The 22,524-nt window shown below is 45.6% G+C and overlaps 1 protein-coding gene across 5 annotated transcripts; it reads right to left on the bottom strand.

Moving 5' to 3' along the window:
• Nucleotides 1-1,041: 1,041 nt before the first annotated feature.
• chd8 (chromodomain helicase DNA binding protein 8) lies at nucleotides 1,042-21,753 on the bottom strand. Of its 5 annotated transcripts, none has more exons than XM_035634803.2 (40): nucleotides 21,634-21,753; nucleotides 19,704-20,519; nucleotides 19,500-19,625; nucleotides 19,045-19,326; nucleotides 17,991-18,104; nucleotides 17,290-17,795; nucleotides 17,081-17,192; nucleotides 16,522-16,728; nucleotides 16,287-16,355; nucleotides 16,138-16,193; nucleotides 15,928-16,045; nucleotides 15,740-15,823; nucleotides 15,470-15,607; nucleotides 13,704-13,825; nucleotides 13,289-13,532; nucleotides 13,028-13,204; nucleotides 12,686-12,829; nucleotides 12,460-12,558; nucleotides 12,005-12,164; nucleotides 10,113-10,323; nucleotides 9,769-9,964; nucleotides 9,423-9,593; nucleotides 7,973-8,266; nucleotides 7,618-7,838; nucleotides 7,312-7,514; nucleotides 7,003-7,159; nucleotides 6,826-6,915; nucleotides 6,603-6,706; nucleotides 6,360-6,483; nucleotides 6,094-6,166; nucleotides 5,736-6,001; nucleotides 5,369-5,601; nucleotides 4,445-5,104; nucleotides 4,250-4,353; nucleotides 3,900-4,121; nucleotides 3,466-3,561; nucleotides 3,240-3,353; nucleotides 2,992-3,093; nucleotides 2,769-2,873; nucleotides 1,042-2,209 (listed from the first exon to the last, which is right to left on the bottom strand). In XM_035634803.2, the coding sequence occupies exons 2-40, from the start codon at nucleotides 20,418-20,420 to the stop codon at nucleotides 1,838-1,840; spliced, it is 7,593 nt and encodes a 2,530-aa protein (XP_035490696.1). In that variant the 5' UTR covers nucleotides 20,421-20,519; nucleotides 21,634-21,753; the 3' UTR covers nucleotides 1,042-1,837. The 5 variants fall into 5 exon arrangements, with proteins under 5 accessions (XP_035490696.1, XP_035490697.1, XP_035490693.1 ...); XM_035634804.2 differs by having other exon boundaries at nucleotides 19,500-19,622; XM_035634800.2 differs by having other exon boundaries at nucleotides 19,500-20,519.
• Nucleotides 21,754-22,524: the final 771 nt, after the last annotated feature.

Here is a 22,524-nt window from a genome sequence, read left to right as displayed (position 1 = left end):
CATCCGAAATGCTGACTGCATTTCTGTAATGGGCTCGACTGCAAGAAAAAGAATGTACAGTCTATGTATGAAGACTAATTAGTCGAAGTACCGAGTCCACTCAGCTCAAACAGAAAAGCATATATATTAATTTTTCTCAGTACACCTGTACTGACAACTGTCACCTTTAAATATCAAACCCTAGATAAATATGTGAATGACTGGAGGTTCCATTTAAACTTCATTGAGTGAGTATCGATCTCTTGGCATCCCACCTGACTGACTGAGGAACAGTGTCACCAAGCTGCTGCACAGCAAACGGAATCCGGTTAGTGAACAGTAGTGTGACAATATCAGTGTGACTGCCAAGAAAAATTACACTGTGACAACAACAAAATAAAAAAGTGATCTGTCTTACCTCCATCCTCATGGGTCACTCCTAATCACAATTTTCCTTCAATGCCTTTCAATCAAGTCCACCCTCTATTGGTTACATTTAGGACTTTGCAGCCCTGAATACCTTTCAGGCAACAGGACCTTCTCTCAGGATGTGTAGTAGTACCCAAAAACTGTGAAAACCGGTTCCTAAATATAGAACTACATTATGCTGCCAACCACTGCTGTTTCGCAATGTAGCCTACTTTCTAATTGTTGCTTATTCAGAGGTATTCTTTACATAGTCTAAGCTTGAGAACAAATTGCTCTTACTTGGCAGTAAATCTTGCATGATCATTTCACACGCGAGTACAGAAACAAAAGTATAAAGTTTTGTATATAGACTAATAATCCCATAAAACAGGGCTACCATGATTCTGAAAGATGATTTTAAAAAGTAATGGAATAGAGTGGATGGTGGCTGTGAAGCCCAATTCTAAACAATCTGATGTAGCGCTGTTACGGTCTAGTACTATTACAGTACATCATAGGTCTCAAAATGTTGTGTATAGACAGACGTTAGTAACGTGTACCTCATAATAAATGGGATTGTACAGACAGTAAACCTCCTCGTTGTTGCTGCTTCTATTTTGGTGAAATCCACAATAACACAAACACAAACCTGCGTTCACTTTAGATTGCTGTTATTCATATCACAGATACAGTCAGATCATAAAACAAGAATAGTAACTCATTGCCGTCATCTTTGCACCATTGTACACAATTGACCAGCTCTACATTGTACATTACACCCACACTCCTAGCCCTGCTTCAGTAACTAATACAACCCCTCCTCCCCTGTCTCGACCCCTTCCCCTCCCACAGAGTGAAAACAATAACAGTGCATCCACACACTGTATCCCCTTTTAGTTCATAGACTCGCCTGGACAGAGGACATGACCAGATGAGATGGGGTGGTCGGGTGGGGGGGGTGGGGTGGGGGGAGATCTGGATCCAGGCTCTGCTCAGTACACGTCCAGTTTCATGTGGCGCCAGAGGACCAACGTTGAGGTTCTTCGATAAGAAAAGGGTCATCGGTACAGCAGGGTACCCCTTTTGGTCACGGCTGGGAATGTGATGGAAATTCACAGGTTTTCGAGGAAGAGGAGGAGAACGACAAGTGGTAAAGTAAGAAAGCTCAGCTTTTTTTGCCATTTCATCAGAGGCTAATGAGGAGGGTCAGGAGACAGATGGAACACAATTCTCAATGATAAAAAAAAAGAAAACAGATGGGTGCAAACCTGCTCCTTTCATTGGAAAAAGAAACATCCCTATATAAAATAAATGAATAAAAGTAGCATCAAAAAAACACAAATTCATCCATAATTTGATACATAACATGGTAGAAATAAATGAGAAGGAATAACACGATTCAATGTTGAGAAGGGGACTGAGTCAGATGTGTTCGAGGAGCGGGGTTCAGTCAATCCTCTGAGCTTGACGAGGAGTCAGAGTCCTTCTGTGCTATGATGACATCGTCCAATAACGCTTCTTGATCCGAGCTGTCATAGTCACCTTGGGAAATGCTGTCGCCACCCACCATTTTAACATCAAAGTCTGGACTGGTGAGGAAGTGGTGGGAGGTCTCCAGGTCCTCCTCGTCCATCATGTAGGCTCCGTCGGAGACCAGAGTCTCTTCTTCAACTCCGTCCAGGCTGGGGTCTTCAGGGGCGGGCTCTGGAGTGTGGTGGTGATGATGGTGGTGGTGGTGGTGATGATGGCGGCGTCGGCTTTTCTTGGGGATCTCCGAGTGCTCGGTCAGCAGCCGGTGGAAGAAGGTCTCCGGCAGGAAGCCCTGAAAAATGTAAAGATCTAAAATGAAAAAAAAAAACTCAAGAGAACAGGGAGTAATTTCACATCCCTTCTCTGAGACCATAGTAACCACAGCTCCGCCATCTTAAAGAAACAAATTTACAGGGGAGAGAGAAGAATGTTATGCTGTTCCAAAGTGTTCACAATTGTCATTTCAATTATAAATCCCTTCTAAATAATCAGACGGACTTCACACTGCTGCAGCTACAACGGTTAGTCTGCATGGAAACAGTATATTATGGTTCATTCAGATCATAACATGAAATGTATTTTTCACGATGCATTATTCATGCAAGTTTTCACCCATTCTATTTCTGAATGTCAGAGACGTCGGGAGAATCTCACCGCTGGTTGGCGAGTGATGCGAAATACGTACTTCACTTCTTTGCATTTACTTTGCATAGAATCTCATCATGTGGAAAAACTCGTTTAATGTTCGGTCTGAACGGACCATTACACCTTCTCTTACAAGTGAGAGAAACCCATCGAGACCTGAAGTTGCTTTTTCTAAACAGTAACACTTTAACATCTTGGTTACGTACAGAGTTCCGAACAGTTTCCGACCACTCAGGTGCTACAGCGCTGTCGGGATTCTCCTCTAGATATTCCCTCAGATCTTGCAGCATCGGACAGAAAGCAGCGCCAACCTGCACAGAACAATCATTTGGATATATATATATACTTTTTTTTAGCAAGAGAGAACCACACAGGCAAGTCCAATCTGGTTGGACTCAAGTTGTGTGTATTGTACCAGTCAAGTCTCACCTTCTTTCCAGTTCTCATGTTAATAAGTTTGACCTTCTCACTGCCCGTCACAGCTTTATCTGCCCTCCTCCTCCTCTTCCTCTTGCTCCTGTTCACAAGAAGCTGAGGAAAAGAGACAAACGTGATGTGACGAGGCAGAATCATAGTAGTTATAGACCAAGGTTTGATTATGAGCCGGGGAATATGAATTCACGGTTGATGAGTTTTGCACAATTTTAGCACTGATTGAGTAAATTGAATGAATTTACCTCCAGCATGTCTCCCTCCACCTCATAATCTGGGTTCTCCTTCAGCCAGGTGGGAGGGTCCCTCCGTCGAGGAGTGCGCTCCAGTGGATCAAGGAGTCCATCTGGGTCTGACAACTAAGACAGAGAGATCAGAAAGTCGATCAGATACAATCCAGAACAGTTGGGTTTTCGCATGCAACTCCACCCGTGTTCTAGAGGAATACACTGCAACCCCTGACACATGTACCTCTTGGTCCTTGCGCCTCTTGCGGCTGCTGCTCTCCCCCCCTGACCCGTTGGGCATCAGGGCCTGCTTGGAGAAGGTCAGTTTCAGCCCCTCCTCCTGACAAAGTGACAGACAGTTGCATCGGATTAACTTGTGTACATGCATTGGAAAAGGGAAAAACGTCCACAGGACTCCGGTGTAAAAAGATAAAACTGAAATATTTACTCTAGTTTGTAATATCACAGAGAGAGGCCTCTAATTTAGCTTCACCTTCTTAATGCCCATTTTTATTGTGTAATAATATTTTGACTGAACTACTACTGTACTAAACCTCTCAGATTCACACAGGTAGACTAATCCACAAAAAGACGTGTAGTGTTTTTTTGCTTTAAAAAAAAAAATTGCCTGCCTATGCCCGACTTTTAACATGGTTTAATCCAAAACTGTTCCCTCACCTTAAGGAGTTTGACAGTGAACTCTCCATCTTCTCCTTCTGCTCCAGGGGCACCAGGCATGCTGCTAGGTTTACGGACAACCCTTGTGTAGGACATCTCTTCTCCCGCCAGCTCTGAGGTTGGGTTTAGCTGAGCCTCAGGCATATACCTCCGCCCCGAGGGCCACTGACCAGTCACCACCAGCGAACACAAATTGTCCAACCGGTTGATCAACACTCGGTCCTGGGACAGAAGAAGAAGCCCCGTGTATAAGTTATTCACAACAAGAACATCAACACAGAGTTATGCCTCATATTCATATCAAAGACACACAAGGTTAGACACATATTCTAAGCATGTCCATAAATTACCTTGGGCCAGTCCACTCTGAGAGGATCAGGGGGTGGAACTCCATCCTGAGACTGAGTCATGGAGAGAGAGCTATTCTCTTCATCCACGTCACACACCTTGCCTGCTAAGAGGTTAAAAAGGGAAAATAATAAAATCGGTGGTTTATATTTTAGCAGCAACCAACTCTTATTTTTTCTCTCCGTCTATCAATTTACCTCTTTCCCCCTCTTCCTCACTCTCTCCGCTGTCATCGCTGCTGCCTGATCGCCCCGAGGATGATGAGCCTGAATCTGAATCAGAATCTGAATCAGATCCTCCTTCTCCTTTCCTTCCTCCCCCTGTACGGTCTCCCCTCGCTCTGCTCCTCTTAAAGCTCCAGTCCTGCCCATGCGCTTTTCCATCATGGTGACTCAAAGGTTTGCTCTGCAGGACAACACCGATTTCAGCCCCGAGCAGCCGGGCGCCCTCGTCCGCTCCCTCCTCTTTCACCCCAGACAGGTCCTCCTCAGTCTTGGGCTGGATGAGGGGCATGATGGGTAGCGCTTGAGGCGGAGGCGGAGGCGGTGGGGCCTGCTGGTTCTGGATGAACTCTTCCCTTGCCTGAGTGAAAGTGAACTGCGGGTCAGGGAAGATGGAGAGCTCGGTGCGACTGACGCCGTGTAGAGAAGCACCCAGCATCAGCTGACGGTCGTGGTCTGGAATGTTCCACCAGGTGGGCAGCTCAGAGCTGGTCGGGGCCAGAGACAGATGCTCTTCCAGCGAGGGGTTGGGCAGGACTCGCTCGCGGAGGCGACGCAGGAGGCTGATTCGGTAAAGGGTACGGGACGCGCGCTCCTCTGTGATGGGGGCCACGGTTTGGGAAAGCTGCGATGGATCTATGTGAAATGGGAATTCATGATTAAAAGACAATTAAGGGCTTGTGGACTCATCCACCTCTGCTTTTATCAAACTGCCAGTAAGGTAGTACCATTCATGAAATTTCATAAATATTGTTCCTGGTTAAAGCATGTAGATTAAATTAAATCAAATGAACACTATATAGCCTTCCATCTGTGGGCATCGTACAGTAACTACTTGTAATAAAACGGCATAGATAATTGAGCAGACCACGTCCTAACAGTATATGAAGCAGTAGTTACCTTCACCCCGGCCTGGGCGGAGGTGGCAAACCCTCCGGCACATGGCGACAAAAGAGCGGAAATAACGACTGAGGCTCTCGTCAGTTTTCTTATCCAGACGAGCAAAGGTACGGAAACGTGTCCAGTCAAAATCAAGTTCCGCGTCCTCGGGAAGACCCAGCTCCTTTTTCAGCTTTTCCACACCAAACGTCGAAACCACGCGGTAGAAGTCACACTCCTCCCTGCGTGTCCACCTAGGAGAGGGAACAGGGTTTAGGTGGGTCTGATCTGAATCGGGGGGGGGGGGAGAAAAACCCTCACTGAAGCTATCACCACTGGATACCTTTTGTACACGGTGAGCATTGTAGAATCAAGTAATACATCGTACCTCTGCTGGCGCTCCTGTCGCGCAATCTCTTTCAACTTGCTGGCCTGTTCGCACCGCCTGCGCCGGCGGTCGCCCTTTGCCTCGGCTTCGATCTTCAACTGCTCCTGTCTGTAGCTGCGTTGGAAAGCCGTGATGAGGCGCCGCATCCGCGCCGTCAGCGACGAGCTCGAGGGCCAGTTGCTACTCTGGCTCGAGAAGCTTTCTGTGACCACCGGTGCCGCCTTATCTTCAACAGAAATCTCGTCGTCTACGTTCATAGAGTCAGGCTGGAGAGCGATGTCAAATGGAGACACGTGATTACGTTTTGTTTCGAGATGTTCAAGCGAGTCTATGTAAACGAGTGCAGACAGATCCGTACCTCGTCGAAAAGATCTTTGTGCCTCGATGCAGGCTTGAACTCCGGGTCCTCCGAGTATTTATCATACTCAGCTCTGCACAACACAAACCATAAAGCAAAGTTCAGTTGAGGAGCAATTGAACTCCCGACTTTCAGATATAACAATACACAATAGAACTTCTCAACTTGTATAACAATAACAATATTGTACATCCATAGTACAAGTCAATTTAGTGTGAACATAAAGGTAAACCCAATATAATCTCTCTCTCATAGGTGTCACTCACTCGTCGCCCATCTCAGGGTCACCAGTGTGCTGCTCGGCGTCGATGGCCTTGTCATCAGGCCGACCGGCTCTCTCCAGGAAACAGAGGCAGGGATCGGCACGCATTGTGGTGTACATTTCATAACCTAGAATTAGAGACATAGTTTAGGCTGTTATGATGGGGGGGGGGGGGGGGCGCAATATGTGCCAGATTCAAAGCAACACAACTGGAGACAAAAGGAACCTCAGCAGATAGACAACATACCATGTTTGAATACGCCGGCAAGCAGTGAGCGGTCTGCCTCGGCGTCCCACCATCCTGCCGGGACCTCCTGCTGCTCCATCTCGGGCATCCAAATATCAACATTCCTTCAAAAACAAACAAAATAACAATATTATCTTTTTTTTTTATATTATCGTGCTCAAGTGATGACCTTAGAAAGTGAAATTGGTGCGTGTGAAATCAGTTTGATGTGTACTTTACATACCTGATGTAAGCCCCTTTCAGGACCGAGTCAGCATGTTCACCAATCACTTCCTGTTTCAGGTAGTAGAGCATACGCACCCTCAGCAACACCCTGTGGTGGGATACAACACGTTTTAATGTCTGAACATGGGATGAGGACAGACACATGGCAAAACGCAGTTGATTCAGCTTCACTGACTTGTTGCATTGGTGCTTGAGGTGTTTGCGGTAGCTTTCATCCAGCAGCAGGGTGTCAGGGTTGTACTTGCGGATCCACTCCACTTTCTGAACATCAAATGTGCTCTGAGCCTTTACCCTCTTACCCTTCCTGCCTCTCGGGACAGGGATAGACAGGCCTGGGTGTAGAAAAGAAAGTGACACATTCAATATCGACGTGAATTTACCTTATTTGTGAAGTAGGAACAGATTCTCCATCTCCACACACCACTCACTCTTCGACAGTTCCAGTTGGAAACATTTTGTGACACGTCTATGCGCAGCCTCTTACCAGAGTGGTTGAGCAGCGTTGTGGGTTCACGTCCGTTCTCCGGCGGCGTGATGAGCTCCCAGATGAAACTCTTGATGTTCTCATCTCCGCGGTAGTGGAGCAGACAGAAGACCAGGATGACGCGGCAGATCGTCTCGACATCGCGGTCGCTCAAACGGCGCTTGCACCTAGCATGAGACAGGATGTCCCTCCAGCGACCCCAACTGCAGAGGAGGAAAACAGGAAATGGAGTAGACTTTAAAATAAATTGAAGTAAGAATTTAAACAAAAGAGGCATATAAAAGCTTGTAAGCTACGTCTACACACCCATAGACGAGCAGGTGTTTCTCCACCCGGAAGCAATCTGTGCGGCCGTATCCACCTCCAGTGTGGCGCTCGGAGCGCCGGGAGGTACGAGACTGTCTGGAATTGGCAGGAGGATACTCATCGTCACTGTCCATATCGGACAGGTCTCCACCCTCGCCTCGTAAAGTGGAATACTGACGGGTCTGCTTGCGTACTCTGGGAGTGTCGATCACAAGGGTGTTCTGTTGGAGGGCGGAAAAACTCAGTCGATTACATTATTTCTTCATTCAACGTTTCAATGTGTAAGCGCCCTTACATGAATGCAAGTAGATCTACAGTATTTTACATGCACCGAATGTACGATGATCAGGTTTACCTTCCTGTTGATGGTATCCATGTCTATGTCGGCTTTCTTGGCCCACTTCTCCCAGAATTCAGGGTCATCGAGGGCGATGTCGTTGCGGTTCTCCGAGGCCACAAAGCTGGCCTTGGAGAAGGTGGAGCCCTTGCCCTCGCTCTCGATGGTGATGGTGGTGGCTCTTCGCTGAAGGATCTGGTCGATGTCCTCCTCACAAAAGCGACTGCCCTCGTCATTCTCGTCCATGATAGCGGCGTACGCTCCTTTCCTCAGGAGGTCTTCTATCTCCTTCTTAGAGAACTGCTGGATTTGCTGAGGACGATATGGAAAGTCATTTACAGCAGCGCACAAAACTGGAAGAGGCAAAGTATGGGTGCGTTCAAGTTTCCACGCTTGCATTGCCGACTTGTGTGAGGTATTTCCAGAAATTGCTTCATTAAGACAGCAAGCATGTGGATGTTTGACAGAGGTCACAGGGAGTAGGGAGCTGAAGCTAAGACTACAGGAGTTTAAAATCCTGACCGATTTTAAAATTGGGTTGCATCACGCACTAGAGGAGAATCTTCCCAGATATTCTTCTTTCTAATCTCAAACATGCACACTATAACATTTGAAAATAAGAGCACATCCCACACAACAGGACATTATTAAGATTAGCGCTGTAGAATCAGTGATGCACAACCTCTCATGAGGTTGCAAACAAAACGGACAAGATGGAGACTGGCATGGTGCGACAACTTGCTGTATCTGTAATTATGCTTTGTAATGGTAAAAAAAAAAAACAAAAGCAGAAGAGGAGGTTTGTACATTAGCTTGTTTTGTGGTCGCCATTTCAAAATGATGAGCAGCTGACAGTGAAATTCCTGTGGCCTGAGCACAGTTGAAGATGATTTGTTTATATAAATACGTGGGAACAGTTTTACAATGACAGTAAAAGAGAAGCCCATTCAGGAGCTGAGAAACACATGTGACCAAGCAATTAAATCTACAAGCACATTGGTTCTGTACATGAGACAAAACACTATATTTTGAGTGGTTTCCAGCTGATAAATTTTTTTGGGATAGATAATGAAATCTTTGATAAAAGAATGATATTTATCTGGACATGCCATATTATTCTCATCAGTCCTGTTACTCAGAGTGACAACCATCTGAGGACATGAGTAGTGATCCATTTGATCAAACACACCATAAACTTCAGATTCTTCATCTCTTCTTCAGTCATTATCATCCTAAAAATCAGCCTGTCCGAGTGCTACCGCCAACAACTGGAGCGGAAGACCGGGTGAATAGTGGGATACAGTTTGCTCTGAATGCCACATTCAAGCGGTTTTACAGGTGTGCATCAAGTGCAAGTTCGGTGTATTGTGGGTTGGCATTTTTCCAATATGCGACACATGGAAATGGACAACATGGAGTAACAACTGACAGACCTAAAATATAAAATGGTTCAAGTTAATTCTCTTACTCCATTGTTGTTGCCTTCTTTGTTGCCACTCATGCTCTGCAGGACAGCGCGGTCCAGCCCAAGCTTCAGACTTGCTTTATCCAACATCTCCCTCTCATAGGAGTTCCTGGTTATCAGACGGTAAACCTTAACCGCCTTGGACTGACCAATTCGATGACACCTTGCTTGGGCCTGAAAAAAGAGAGAAAAAAAAGCATTATAAGAGCTGCTGACTTAAAAACTGCTACAGTAAAATGTAAGAATGTGCATGCTAATTCATCTCTAAAACAAATCTTAAATCAGGAACTGTGTAATTTAAAAGCGGTTTGTTGTTCTCGCAGTCGAACTGAACTGCACGGTCTTGTACCTGCAGGTCATTTTGAGGGTTCCAGTCAGAGTCGAATATAACACAGGTGTCAGCAGCAGTGAGGTTGATACCCAGGCCGCCGGCACGGGTACACAGCAGAAAGACGAAGCGGTCTGAGTCAGGCTTGCTGAAGCGATCGATGGCAGCCTGACGTAGGTTCCCACGCACTCTGCCATCAATTCGCTCATAGAGGTATCTGCAAAAAATAAATTAAATTGCATTTTCTTACACCATCAAAAGTTTAGTTAGATTCAATAAATAATCTGCTGCATGTGACTAATAATGACCACACACTGATTTGCAATTTCAGTGTTACACATTTAAACGTGACCTGACCCTCATACCTCTTGTTGATGAGGTAGTCCTCCAGGATGTCTAAGCAGCGCACCATCTGGGAGAAGATGAGCACTTTGTGGCCTCCGGCCTTGAGGCGAGGCAGCAGCTTGTCCAGTAGCACCAACTTGCCGGCCGATCGAATCAGGGCCTGCAAATGAAAGTCGGGAGCCATGGGGTCATAAACTTCCCGCAACTCTGCTATGATCTTCTCCTCTGCGCCTGCAACAGGAAGAGACGGATACAATCGTTAGCTTTTCTTAAAGGGTTGAGAGGAAAGGCACTGATCTGCTGTGTCAGCCTGTAAGTATTGTGATGCATATTTAGACACGGTTACATCAACAGACTGTTTTAATGCTCCATTGTCTATAAATGAATTACAGTTCCAACATAACATCAGAAAATTTTAGCTTTTAATCATTATCAAAACTTTCTAGGTCCTTCAGAGGCAAAGAGTAAGGTCAACAAACAAAGAACAATTGTACTAAAGTGTGTGACATTTGAATTCGCCTTGACTAATCCATGACTGGAAGCAGTTGGGTTTAAGCAGTCCACATATGATCACAAGCGAAATCACTTTGCAACAACATCGGCTGTTGTTTCCAACAGAGTGAGGGACAGTTGAGAAAGCATCCAATCAGAGGACATCTGACCACCTCCAAGAGGAAGCGCTTTAAGATTACAGAAGAAGTGTTGGATTGTATTTTCAGAAACAGCACAGTTCTATAAATTGCAAATAAATTGGTTAGTGACTCACGCAGCTCCTCTCTCAGCTCTGTCTAGACGAGCAGTTAATGCAGCTCAGCCTTAGCCTGACTCAAATGCTTATTAGTCGGGAAACTCTCGGTTCATTTTCGATTTACAAGAGGCATTACCAGCGGACGCAATTGGATGCCAATAAACCATGTGACGCCCTGTTGTGGAAGCGAAAATGTCAACAGATTAGAGCAGAGAGGAGATGCCTGTGGTGATGATTCCACAATGTCTGTGAACGAGTGTTGCAGTTTTTATGGGAGAAATTTTAAAATATCAGGTACTGTGAGTCAAATGCTCGTTCATTAGCGGCAGCCATGGTTGTTTACAAAAGTCGCTTCCGTCCACTCCGTGGTATAAACACTGTCCATTATTGAATAATCGGTTGTGATTCGACCAGCAAGTTTTCTGTCGGAGGGAAATCACTTCCCAATGGAGGGGATCCAAACCGTATTCCGGCAGAGGAAAAATTTAAATGAGCTAGTGAGCTAGCTCAGTCTACGTATCATGTGCAGGCGGCTTTAGAGAAACATTCCACCTTGGACTAAACGTAAGTTCACTCTGCAAAATGCCACCACATAAATACCTAGTACAAAGACTAGTGGCTCCATCTGCATGAATGTTTTATAGAGCTGCAACAATTAATGGATTAGAAATCGATTATTAAATCAATCGCCAACTATTTTGATAATCGATTAATCGGTTCAAGTAGTTTTTTTGAAAAAAAAGAGTCAAACGTCACTTATTTCAGCTTCTTAAATTTAAATAGGTTCTGGTTTCTTTGCTCTTCTATGACAGTAAACTGAATGTCCTTTTTGTGTGGACAAAGCAAAACATCATGTTGGGGTTTTGGGAAACATGATCAACAAGACAATTTATGGAGCAAACAACTAATTGAGTAATTGAGAAAATAATCGACAGATTAATCGATTGTGAAAATAATCGTTGGTGGCAGCCCTAATGTTTTCATCAGTCAAAAGGAATAGTAATAATACATTGAACCTGCCGTCAAATGATTTAATGAACAGAGTTCCACAAAGAGTTAGACAACCTTGACCCGCTGCAGTTAATCACAGCCAACATCAGTGAAGAGCATAAATGTAAACTCATCAGCACTGCAGAGGACTGAGTTGATGTCGTGATGCAATACCATTGATGAGGTAGGGGTGGTTGCAGCACTTGCGCAGCTCCATCATAGTGTTGAGCAGGTTCGGGACGTTGCTGTTACTGGTTGCCCCTAAACTGAGGAAACTGAAGTTCCGTTCCAGGATGGCTCGGTAGTATTTCTTCTGGATGTCAGTCAACTCGACCTGAGAGGATACAACAGTCAGATTCTTTAGCTCAACAGCAATCTGACCACACATGACATTATTGTGATTTGCATGGTTGCGTTTATTGGAACGAGTCACTGCAGGCTCGTCACGATTAATTCAAATCCAATCTATGCTTAACAAATGTTAATAAACCCTTTAATAAACAGTAAAGCACAAGCTAAAATACATTACAGACCAACTTGATTCTCAGCCAACAAATTGTTCTTACTTAAGTTAGGAACTGAAAACACAATACAGAGTTCAAAGAGAAATGGCAGCATTTAAAACAAACCTCGATGATAGTTTCCTGTTTGGGCGCCAAGTTCTTCTCAACATCCTCCTTGAGCCTCCTTAACATCATGGGTTTCAAGATGGCTTGCAGCTTTTGAACCTAAGGGCCCAAAACAAACAACAAAGTGTTAGATGAGACAGAACGGCAGAGAGAAAGAGATGAAAAATGGGAAGTGGTAGGTATGTCTTTGAATTTCGGTGCATTGTTGTCTGTGTTCATTTCACACCTGTTCCTCTGTTTTGAGGTCTCCAAAGTCTCTGAGGAATTCAGTCTCCGATGGGAACTGAGCAGGCTCCAGGAAATGCAGCAGACTGAAGAGCTCTTCCACAGTGTTCTGGAGAGGAGTGCCGGTCAACAACACTTTGTGTTCCTGCGAGAAAACCACGGAGCGCAGGGGGAAAAGTTAGAGATGAAGGGAAGAGGGGCAGTGGAAGAGGGACGGAGATGTAATGAAGCAAAAGACAGAAAGGGGGAAGGAATAGGCAGGAGGGCGACCAGATGAAAATGAAATGGTGGTGGTTAACCACCGATTACAGCTGTGAAGGCGCATTAGCTGTGGTCCACTCACCAGATCCAGCATCTTCAAGCTGTCCAACAGCTTGCAGTTGCGATTCTTGAGGCGATGAGCCTCGTCGATGATGACACAGCGCCAGGAGATCTCCCTCAGCTCGGGGCAGTCGGACAACACCATCTCAAAGGTTGTGATGAGGGCATCAAACTTGTATGCACCTGGGATCAAATGATCCTGTAGACGAGAGTCAACATTTTTCATGAGTCGTGTTTACTTTCAGTGAAGTGAAATTTCAACTACTGTGGTGAATGATGGCACCTTGTCATCCTTGCAGTACATCTCATACTGCTGGATCATCTGCCGGCTGGCCAGGCTGCCGTGGTAGACGATGGCGTTCATGTCAGTCCACGTGCAGAACTCCCTCTCCCAGTTGGTGATGGTGGAGAGTGGAGCGATGACGAGGAAGGGGCCTTGGAGTCCGGCATTAAACACCTCTGACAGAAGTGCGATAGACTGGATGGTCTTCCCCAAGCCCATCTCGTCTGCCAGGATACAGTTCTGCCTGAGAGACAAGACACAGGGAATGTGAATACTGAAGCCTTGGGAGATGCAGTTGACAAGCGGCCTTCCCAACGGACTGACTTTCCTGAATATAAACGAAAACTAGAATCCTGAAGTTTCTTCTGCTCCTCCTTTAAATAAAAAAAACTGTGTGAGTGTGTGCGATGAATACCTGTTGTACCAGTTGAAGAGCAGCCAGTTGACTCCTTCCAGTTGGTACTCTCTTAGTATGTTGCCGTTCTTGTACTCTCTGGTCTCCTCCAGCTTCTTCCATGAACTGGCTTGAGGCCGTGCCTGACGAGAGGGAGGAAATAAAATCATAACATGTGTGTAAGCTATGACTACACAAGATACGCACCTGTGCTTGTTACGCAGTGCTGATTCCTGAGATAAGATATCACATTTTTTTGTAATCCACATTTAAAGTTCAAAGTTGAAAGGAAGCCAGAAATTGGGCTTGTCGGTTGCATATTACATGAAGTTTAATTATTTTCTCGACTTCTTCATGCTGCACCAAAGGATGCCTCTGGTATGTTCAAAGCCCAGTTCATGGTTGGAACTGTTGAGTTTCTCTGTGTAGTGCCTTGAGATAATTTGATAAACATGACGCTGATTTGGCACTATTGGAATTAAACTATGGCGTTAGTTTAGTCTAAAAAGTTGCGCACGTATAATACGAGATAGCACATCAACAAAGTGAGCAAAAAACACACTCACGAGGGAGCATTTCTACTCTGCATGTGCGCACAAAGGCATCCACGAGCATAAAACCCTTCTTGCGAGCGAGTATTTGTGCTCCGCGTGCGCAGGACTGAATCCCCCCTCCCCTCCTCACTCGCAACGGCTGAACTCGCTCGACTTCACAACACGCGTGCTCGATAAATTGAGTTTGGAGACTTTGGAGGCGAGATCAGTGACTGATGCTCCCCTCTGTTTTGGTCACTTCTCTCCAGTCCCCAATCTATCACTGCAGAATCGTCAAGGATGTGTCGGGGAAATGTCAGAGTTGGAGAAAAGAGAGGTGCATTGATTCATCCTTCATAATACTGTAACACATGTATAAGGAGTAAAAGGAGCATAAACAACATGTGTCATAGGCTTATAGAATGTGGACAGCAGCAGACTAAACTAACGTCATATTAAACTGAATTTACAATAGATGTCGCCGTGTTGTGTCTCCAGTGTTTGAGTCTATGTGGGTGAACAGGGTGTTAAAAAAATTTGGTTTTGGTCAGCAGTATTTCACAAAAACTACTGCTACTATGGTTTTCCACGAAACTTGGGATGGGATGGGATGGGATGTGACCTGAGAAATAACCCATTCGATTTTGGCGCAAAGTGGCAGATCCAGGAAGGTTTTATAATTTCCTAGAATGCAAGATGCGGTGGGGTTTTATTTTGTTTTTTACATTTTCACAGATTTTCCATAAAATAATGCATGGATCATTGTGAAAAAATATACAAATCAGACACATTTAGGGGAGTGATATCAATGAGTGTGTAAGATATTCTTTTGGATCCAAAAATCTCGATTGAGCAGATTTGTGGTTTCGTAAGGGAACTGTTGGGCCTTGGCAGAGGTACAGTATGCGCTCAACTGAACGTCACTCTAGTTTGAATTATTGAATTAGCTCTGTTCGTCTATAGCTTGTGGTGGAATGTTTAAGGTTGTTTTGTTGGAAGCTAGATTTGAAAGCGAGACAAGCAGTTACATTGTGTGTCCCAAGCCACCTGAACAAAATGCTAATATTTAACATTGGCACAGACACGCCGATGACATGACTTCAACTGAAACAGAAGCAGATAGTGCAACGTCATTGTGAAATTTCAATATTTTCCTTTTTTGTATGAAATTCTAAATGATCTTAAAAATGCGGTGGTTAAAAATAAACACAAGTTACAAACCAACTCCAGGCTTTCTTCCACTCGAGTACTTACTGTTTTCTTCAGGCGAGGTTGGCGGTCCATGATTTTGATGAACTCTTCAACCTTGCCCTCATCCACGTCCTCCTTCAACTCCCAAGTGGCGTCTTCATAAGGCAGCGAGGACCACTTCACCAAGTAGTAGATGACAGGCTAGGGAGGAGGGGCACCAAGTTGTTTTAACTACAGTAAATATGAAACTTCATAAAAAAACGACGTGATATTTTTAAATGAAAAAATTTAACAAAAGACAAGATGATTTCTTGAAGAGGCCCGTTCTCTCACCTCGCCGTTGTCTTTGTCCACACTATGGGACACGTCCAGGATCCTGTCTGCCTCCATATAGTCCGGGTTAAAAGGTTCCTCCTCCTGAGGAGAACCACAGGATCAGCGAAAGTAGAAATATGTGTCACATTTTGTAGTTCAAGCAGTTGCACTACAATTTAGGATGTTTCAGCACGTTTTCCTCTCACCTCCTGGAAGATATGCCTCATTTGTGCGTATTTGGTCTTGAACCTCTTGATCTTCTGATGGATCCTCTTGTCCTTCTCCAGCTGCTCCAAACTGGCCCACTCGCAGTGTAAGTAAGAACTGAGAAAAAAAGCCAGATTGTTTTTAGAAGTACTCTCGGGAAATAAAATATCTTGTCAACGCTAAAGTTATCAAGAGATGATGAAACTTACTAGTTCTTGTATTTCACAAAGAATTCCTCAACATTGGTGTACTGGCCTACAGACACCTTGGGGAGAAGAACAGCTTTTTTAGGATCCTTAAATAAGTGTAAGATTTTTTTAAAAATGTGAGGTGACAATTTTTAATCAATCAAACATACCTCTTTTTTAGTTAATCTCATGGACAGAACTTTGTCTACAATTGCAGCATCTTCCTCACTTGGGTTTTCCTGTAAAAAAATAAAAACCACCAATGAGATACAGATTTGACGCAGTAAAATCATGTATCGCAAATCAACAAACACAATCTGTCCGAGGTACTATCCAACTAATTTTAAGAACTTTTCCCCCTCTATTGAGAGGAAAAAACTTCCATCACAATAGTTCCACGCTCACCACAAAGAATTGCATGCTGGCCAGTCCATCACCGTCCAGCTCCAGTTCCTGTTTGAGCTGTGCTGCGGTCCCGCCACTGATGGAGGCCACGGCTGCCGCTGTTGTGGTAACGTCCACATCTTCCTGCTCGTCCTCGTCATCGGTTATCTTTATGTCCAGGTCTTCTGTGTACTTTTTCCTCTTCACCACGCGATTGGAGCGCCTCTTCTGGCCAGAAGAGAGAGGCGTAAGTCAAGTGTGTTCTTGGGGGGGGGGGGGGGGGAGATACACAGCAATACACTTGATAAGATGATAGTTTTTCTCTAAGCAACAAATTACGTTGAATAGAGTGACAGATATCGTTAAGTATTCTACTTCAACTGTGTACAGTATTTTTCTTTTCCTGCTATTGATGAGCCGCAGTCACCACCTAGTCTGAATAGACCGGCTCTCTATCTTGATCTGCAATATCAAACACAATTGTAACTTTTGGGATGTCCCTTGAATTTAATGGCCATTGTTTCACTATTTGGGGGAAATTGACTGAAGCGTGACCATGTACATGTATGTGTGTGTGTACCATAATCATGTCATCATCCAGTGCAGTAGGCGAGGCAGGACTCAACTCCCCATCCGAATGGTCTGAGGAACCATTCCTCTTTCTTTTCTTTGCTCCCACTAGAGTGATAGTGCTGCAGGCGGCGGAAAGAAAGACAGAACAAAGTAATTAACAGTGTTTTTTCCACAAGTTTCCCTCCATCCCCTACTCATCATACACACATGACTTACTTTGTCTTGGTCTTGCTTTTGCTCTTGTTCCCGGTTCCAGCGATCACTATGCTTCCGGCCACTCCAGCTGTTCCCCCTGGCGTCTTCACTTTGCCCTTTTTGTCGGCTCCACCTGCATTCTTGGGCGTTGCTCCTCCAGCGACAGAACTTTTCTTCTTGCTCCCTCCTCCACTGCTCTTTTTTTTGGAGGCAGACACGACAGTCACGGTGCCCCCCACCTCAGGAGAGGTCTGACTGGCTGGAAGCTCATCCTGGTTCAGGACTCTGGGCAGGTTCTTCTCACCGCGTGCTTTGGCCCGGGCTATAGCTTCGGCCACAATGCGGTTCGCTTTCTCTTGCTTACACAGGATTTCTACTCGTCGGACAGAGGCAGGTTCACCGGGGGCCTTGGAAATGCGGATGGCCTGGGACGGAGTGGTGGTCGTGGTAGTGGAGGGGCCTGCAGTAGATGTGTTGATGACCTTCACCACGGAGACTGTGCCGCCACCCGAGGATGCTGAGCTTGTCTGAGTGACAGAAAATTAATTTCAAATGATGTGTTGTATTCATTTACAGTTTCTGTCTTACCTTCTCTCTAATGTACAGTACCAGTCAAAAGTTTGGAAACGCTTTATTATTCACTTGAATGGGAAAGCATGTCCAAACTTTTGACTGGTACTGTATGTGGAATAAGAAAATGTTCATGCAATCTGGGGGTCTACCTGTGGCTGCAGAAGCATTTTGAGCGGCACTGCAACTCTTTGTCCTCCTTGGCCCTGCGAGATCTGCAACACCTGTGGGCCACCAGTAGTTCCTGCTCCTGACACCAGCTGGTACTGAAATAAACAACAACAACAGGTCAAATCAGCCCCCCATAAAATGACTAAACAGATTTCAAAATCTGACAGGCCAATGAATTAGACGTACCACATTTAGGCAGCTATTTGATGCAGTAGTTTGGATTTCTCTGCTTGTTTGGCGTCATACAACAAGTGACATTAAAGGTAATATTCATTTTATATTTAGAGTTGATGAAAGACACTTTGGCCAAAGCTTTCTCTCCACTTCTTTGTGCTAAGCTAGGCTAAACACATAATTAACCACTTTCTGTTCCGAATCCAGAGTTTGAATAGAAAATTATCTTTTATTCTCCGTCCCTGGATAAAAACAGCTTCACGGTTGTTTGAAAATAATGGCACGATAGTAGAAAACAACAGTGAACAAACAGGAGCACACCCAAGATGTTTATCGATTGCTTAACTGGTATGATCATTTTGCAGACTTCTGATTTACAGTCACGTAGAAAATATTGCCAATATTATGAATGTGATTATACTGCTAGATATGGCAGGCCACACGGTAACTTTTCAATATCAAACTGTTAAAATCGCATGTAAGGAGGACATACAGAAATCTGATATAAAATCCATAATCCCCAATAATGTTAGTCGCGCACAAAGGCATTTATTGTGGTAGCTGCATGCAGAAACACATAACAGGGGATCAGATTTCAGAATGCAAAATTTCAATAACTATTGAGGGATGGTTGAAAAAAACCTGGCTTCAAGTAAACAGATATCAATATTGAGAATCATTAAGATTCAAGACAATATAAAAAACGTGTAAACAGAAAATAGCTGGCAGTTTGAATCATATCTTTAAAGAACACAGTAGTTAATCACATGAGAGAAAAACAAAATACATGTACATTGGGAAAATACTAATCTGGTTTTAAAAAAATGGGTGCTGCCAAACTCTAAAACACTTATTTCTCACCTTAACTCCACCTTGTTGGTTGGGCTGCTGCTGTACCTGCAGCTGAATTGTGAGGACTTTGGGCTGCCCCCCAGCCTGACCTGCAGCTCGAGCCTGGGTCAGGGCAGCGAGCTGGCTTCCCTGGAGCACCAGTTTGCCCCCGGGGAGCTGACCCAACACTAGTCTAGTTGGTTGCTGTTGGCCCCCTTGGGTGGTTTGAACCTGTGTGATCTGCTGCTGACCCACAGATCCGGCCTGAGAGGGCTGCTGGAGAACCAAGGTGATCCGCTTCGCTTCACCACCCTAGAATCGTATACAGAGAACGAGACTCGGCATGAAAGTCATATTAAGACCGACCTAAATATGAAGCTTGTGAAATTCACAAGCCACAACCCAGATAGAAAATCATATAAGCACCTAGCATAACCTGTGGTGATACCTTGGGATCTTTGGTTTAAAGAAGAGGTGGTACTTACTTGAGTTTGCATTGCTGGCTGGAGCTGCACCTGGCCCTGAATCTGGCCTTGGGGCTGAAGTTGGACTTGTGTCTGGCCTTGAGCCATCTGCACCTGAACCGTCTGGCCTTGCGTCTGCTGTACCTGCTGGGGCATGGACGTGAGAAACAGTTGTTTCGCTGGCCCGTTGGGAGACTGCAGCAACCTCTGCACCCCTGCACCCACCTTGACTTGAGCTTGTCCTGGGCTTGCCTGATTCAAGACCGTCCCCCCCTGCAGTATTGACATGCCAGGTTTGAGAGGCGTGCCAGACAAAACACGGATAACCTTTCCAGTGGTCTGGCCTGTGGCTCCTGATACAGTCTGCAGCACTTGGGCTTGACCCTGTGGCCCTTTGAGGATAACTATTTTACCACCGGCCTGCTGTGTGATGGCAGCCAACTGCTGGGGAGTGAACTGGTGAGTAATCTGTGTATACTGCGGTGTTGCGGCAGTGCTGGTAGCTGGGGCGCTGGAAACAGTCAGAGGTGAGCTCAGCAGGACAGTGCTACTGGACGCCACGCTGGTGCTGCTAACAATGGACATGGTGGTCTGGGCTTGAATCTGAGGTACGGCACCAGCCGGGGCAGGACCGGGGGCCACAGTGGGAGCTGTAGCTATGGAAACAGTCTGAGCAGTTGCCACGGGCACCAACGGCTGTGTGTGGACTTGAACAGGGGCAGGGTCTGGGATGGCGGGGGCTGCTACAGGATCACCGAGGCCTGCGTTGACCATGAGCTCAGGAGTGGGCTCCGGCTCCGACGGTGGGTCCACCTGGCCCAACGCCAGCTTGAGGGCCTCCTCCACAGGGTCTGTGGAGCCCTGAGAGAAGGATTCGTCCGGCAGGGCATCCAGGTTAAACAGGGGAGTGTCCTCAAAGAGGTCCATGATGGGGTCTGCCATCTTGCCCACTCCACACAGGGAGACGGGCACAATGTTTAAAAGACTCAGAGATGGAAGCAAATAGTCGTCGACAATTCTTTCCCAATTTTAAGTGAACAGCTGGAAAAAGAAGAAGAGACACGCCGATGTCAGGGACGCACAATTTCACATCTTTGAAAACATTAGACAAATGCTACACTGCTTACAATGAATGCCAAGCATGTGCCACATTTACAAACCATAACTGACGGTTACTGCAACTAATTCAGTGGCTGGTATGGTTATATAGAAGAGTACAAAATAGAAAGAGCAAAGAGCAGACGGCTGCTTTATAGTGAATCAATCCTGTAACATCTGATCATTGTTTCTTATTGTATATTTCTTTGTTGCATGTAAACGTCTTAAAACAACACATTTAATTCTGTTTCTGAATGCACAGAGAAAACATGTATATTGTTGCTAGAGCTAGCTTTCATAAAAAAAAACACTTGTTTTGATCTTCTTGCCAGCTGTGACGGACTCTCGAACTCTGCTCACGAGAGAGCAGCCCCGCCAATTCATTTAACCGACAATAAAGTTCTTGATTAAGAAAAAGAAGTTTAAATAACAGTCGAGGTCCTGTAAATTAATAACTACAACTGGATTATAAAATCTTGTTTTTTTAAATATACGATCAAACTCGTGACCACGTCCTGAATATGCGGCCGATGTGAATGTGACCAGAACATGTACGATATAAGAAGCAGGTGGTTTCACCTGTGATACACGGAGCTGAGGGTGAATAGTATTAGTGGAGTGGGACGAGGAGGGTACTGATGCGCGAGAGGCGAGATGCTCTCCCCTCCAGCTCGTGTTGCAAGTCTCTCACAAACCCGTCGGTTAGCATTAGCTTGTGCCGCGACCAAGATGTGCCTTTTACAAAAGCGGTGTGCGGCCACCGAAAACACACCGAGCGTCGTGAACACGGTGTCTCTGCGCGTGTCCGCAGACGTTGGTTGGCTTCTCTTGTCATTTACTACCAACCATTCAGTCGACCGGACTCCTTATCAACAAACCGGACCAAACCAAAGCAACGTGCCACAATAACCATTGCCCGTCAACGTTCAGACCCGGGTTAGGCCGCAATGCTGTTTCGGTTGGCCTGCGTCTGATTTTCGGCGAAAATACCCGAAGATAACCACCACAGCCACTGCCCTAAGTCTCGCAGTGATAATTTTTGGGGTGCTAAATTTACCTTTGCGTCGACACACATGGCTTTCTCCGTCTCACAACACTGTACGATTACAGGAAACGGCCAGGGAAGAGCAGGAACTAACATTCTTGCCAGAGAGAGCGTAGAAAGCGTGCCCCTCGGACGCTATTAAACGCCGATTGGTCCGTTCCCCCTCGAACCGGCAGCATACGCCAATTTCATTGGCCGAAGCCGCAGTCCGTCGCGCGCAACGGGCCTCGACTGGGCGGGACGAGAGCCAGCGTTCGGTTGAGATGACAATAAATGCGGCCTAGCTGGGATCATTTGATTGAGTGATCTTCAACATTGCTGTTTTACCGCCGCGGGTGCTCGCGTTAGCAAGTGCGGGCCTTTTAGAGCTGACGGGGGGCGGGAACACGCGGTGTTTCTATCGGCTCGAACGGGCAACGGAGGGCACAACAACACAACAGGCCCGCCTGTGAATGACACACCATCAGTTTCTCCAGCGTTTTGTCACATCGGCCTCAACACAGGCAGCAGTCCACACCAATAAATGAATGGAGATGTCTTGTAATATTGCTCTATTACTTATTAGTAATATTCACCCCGACCATGTGGCCATACAGACGGATTTGTGTCAATAATAATTACATTTTGCCATATTGATAACAGCTTTCGTCCAGGAACCAACGTGATGACTTTACTGCTCTCACGAGTGATTGTGATTGGGAGATTGGCGCCCTCTAGTGCTCGTAGGCGAAAGTGTGATTATTAGGTTGTTCCATGTGTCAAAATGTTCAGTTTTTAATTTTTATCATGGTTGGACTGAATTGCTAGGGTGTCACATGGGCAAAATTAAATACATCTTTGTACAAGGTGTGTGCCCCCCGGGGTTGCTGTGTCGTAATCTGACGAAAGCAAATTCATCCGTGA

The sequence above is a fragment of the Scophthalmus maximus genome, chromosome 5 (genome assembly GCF_022379125.1).
Source record: "Scophthalmus maximus strain ysfricsl-2021 chromosome 5, ASM2237912v1, whole genome shotgun sequence".
Lineage (NCBI taxonomy): Eukaryota > Metazoa > Chordata > Actinopteri > Pleuronectiformes > Scophthalmidae > Scophthalmus > Scophthalmus maximus.
Note: the sequence above shows the minus strand (reverse complement) of the source record. Positions and strands in the feature narration are given on the sequence as shown.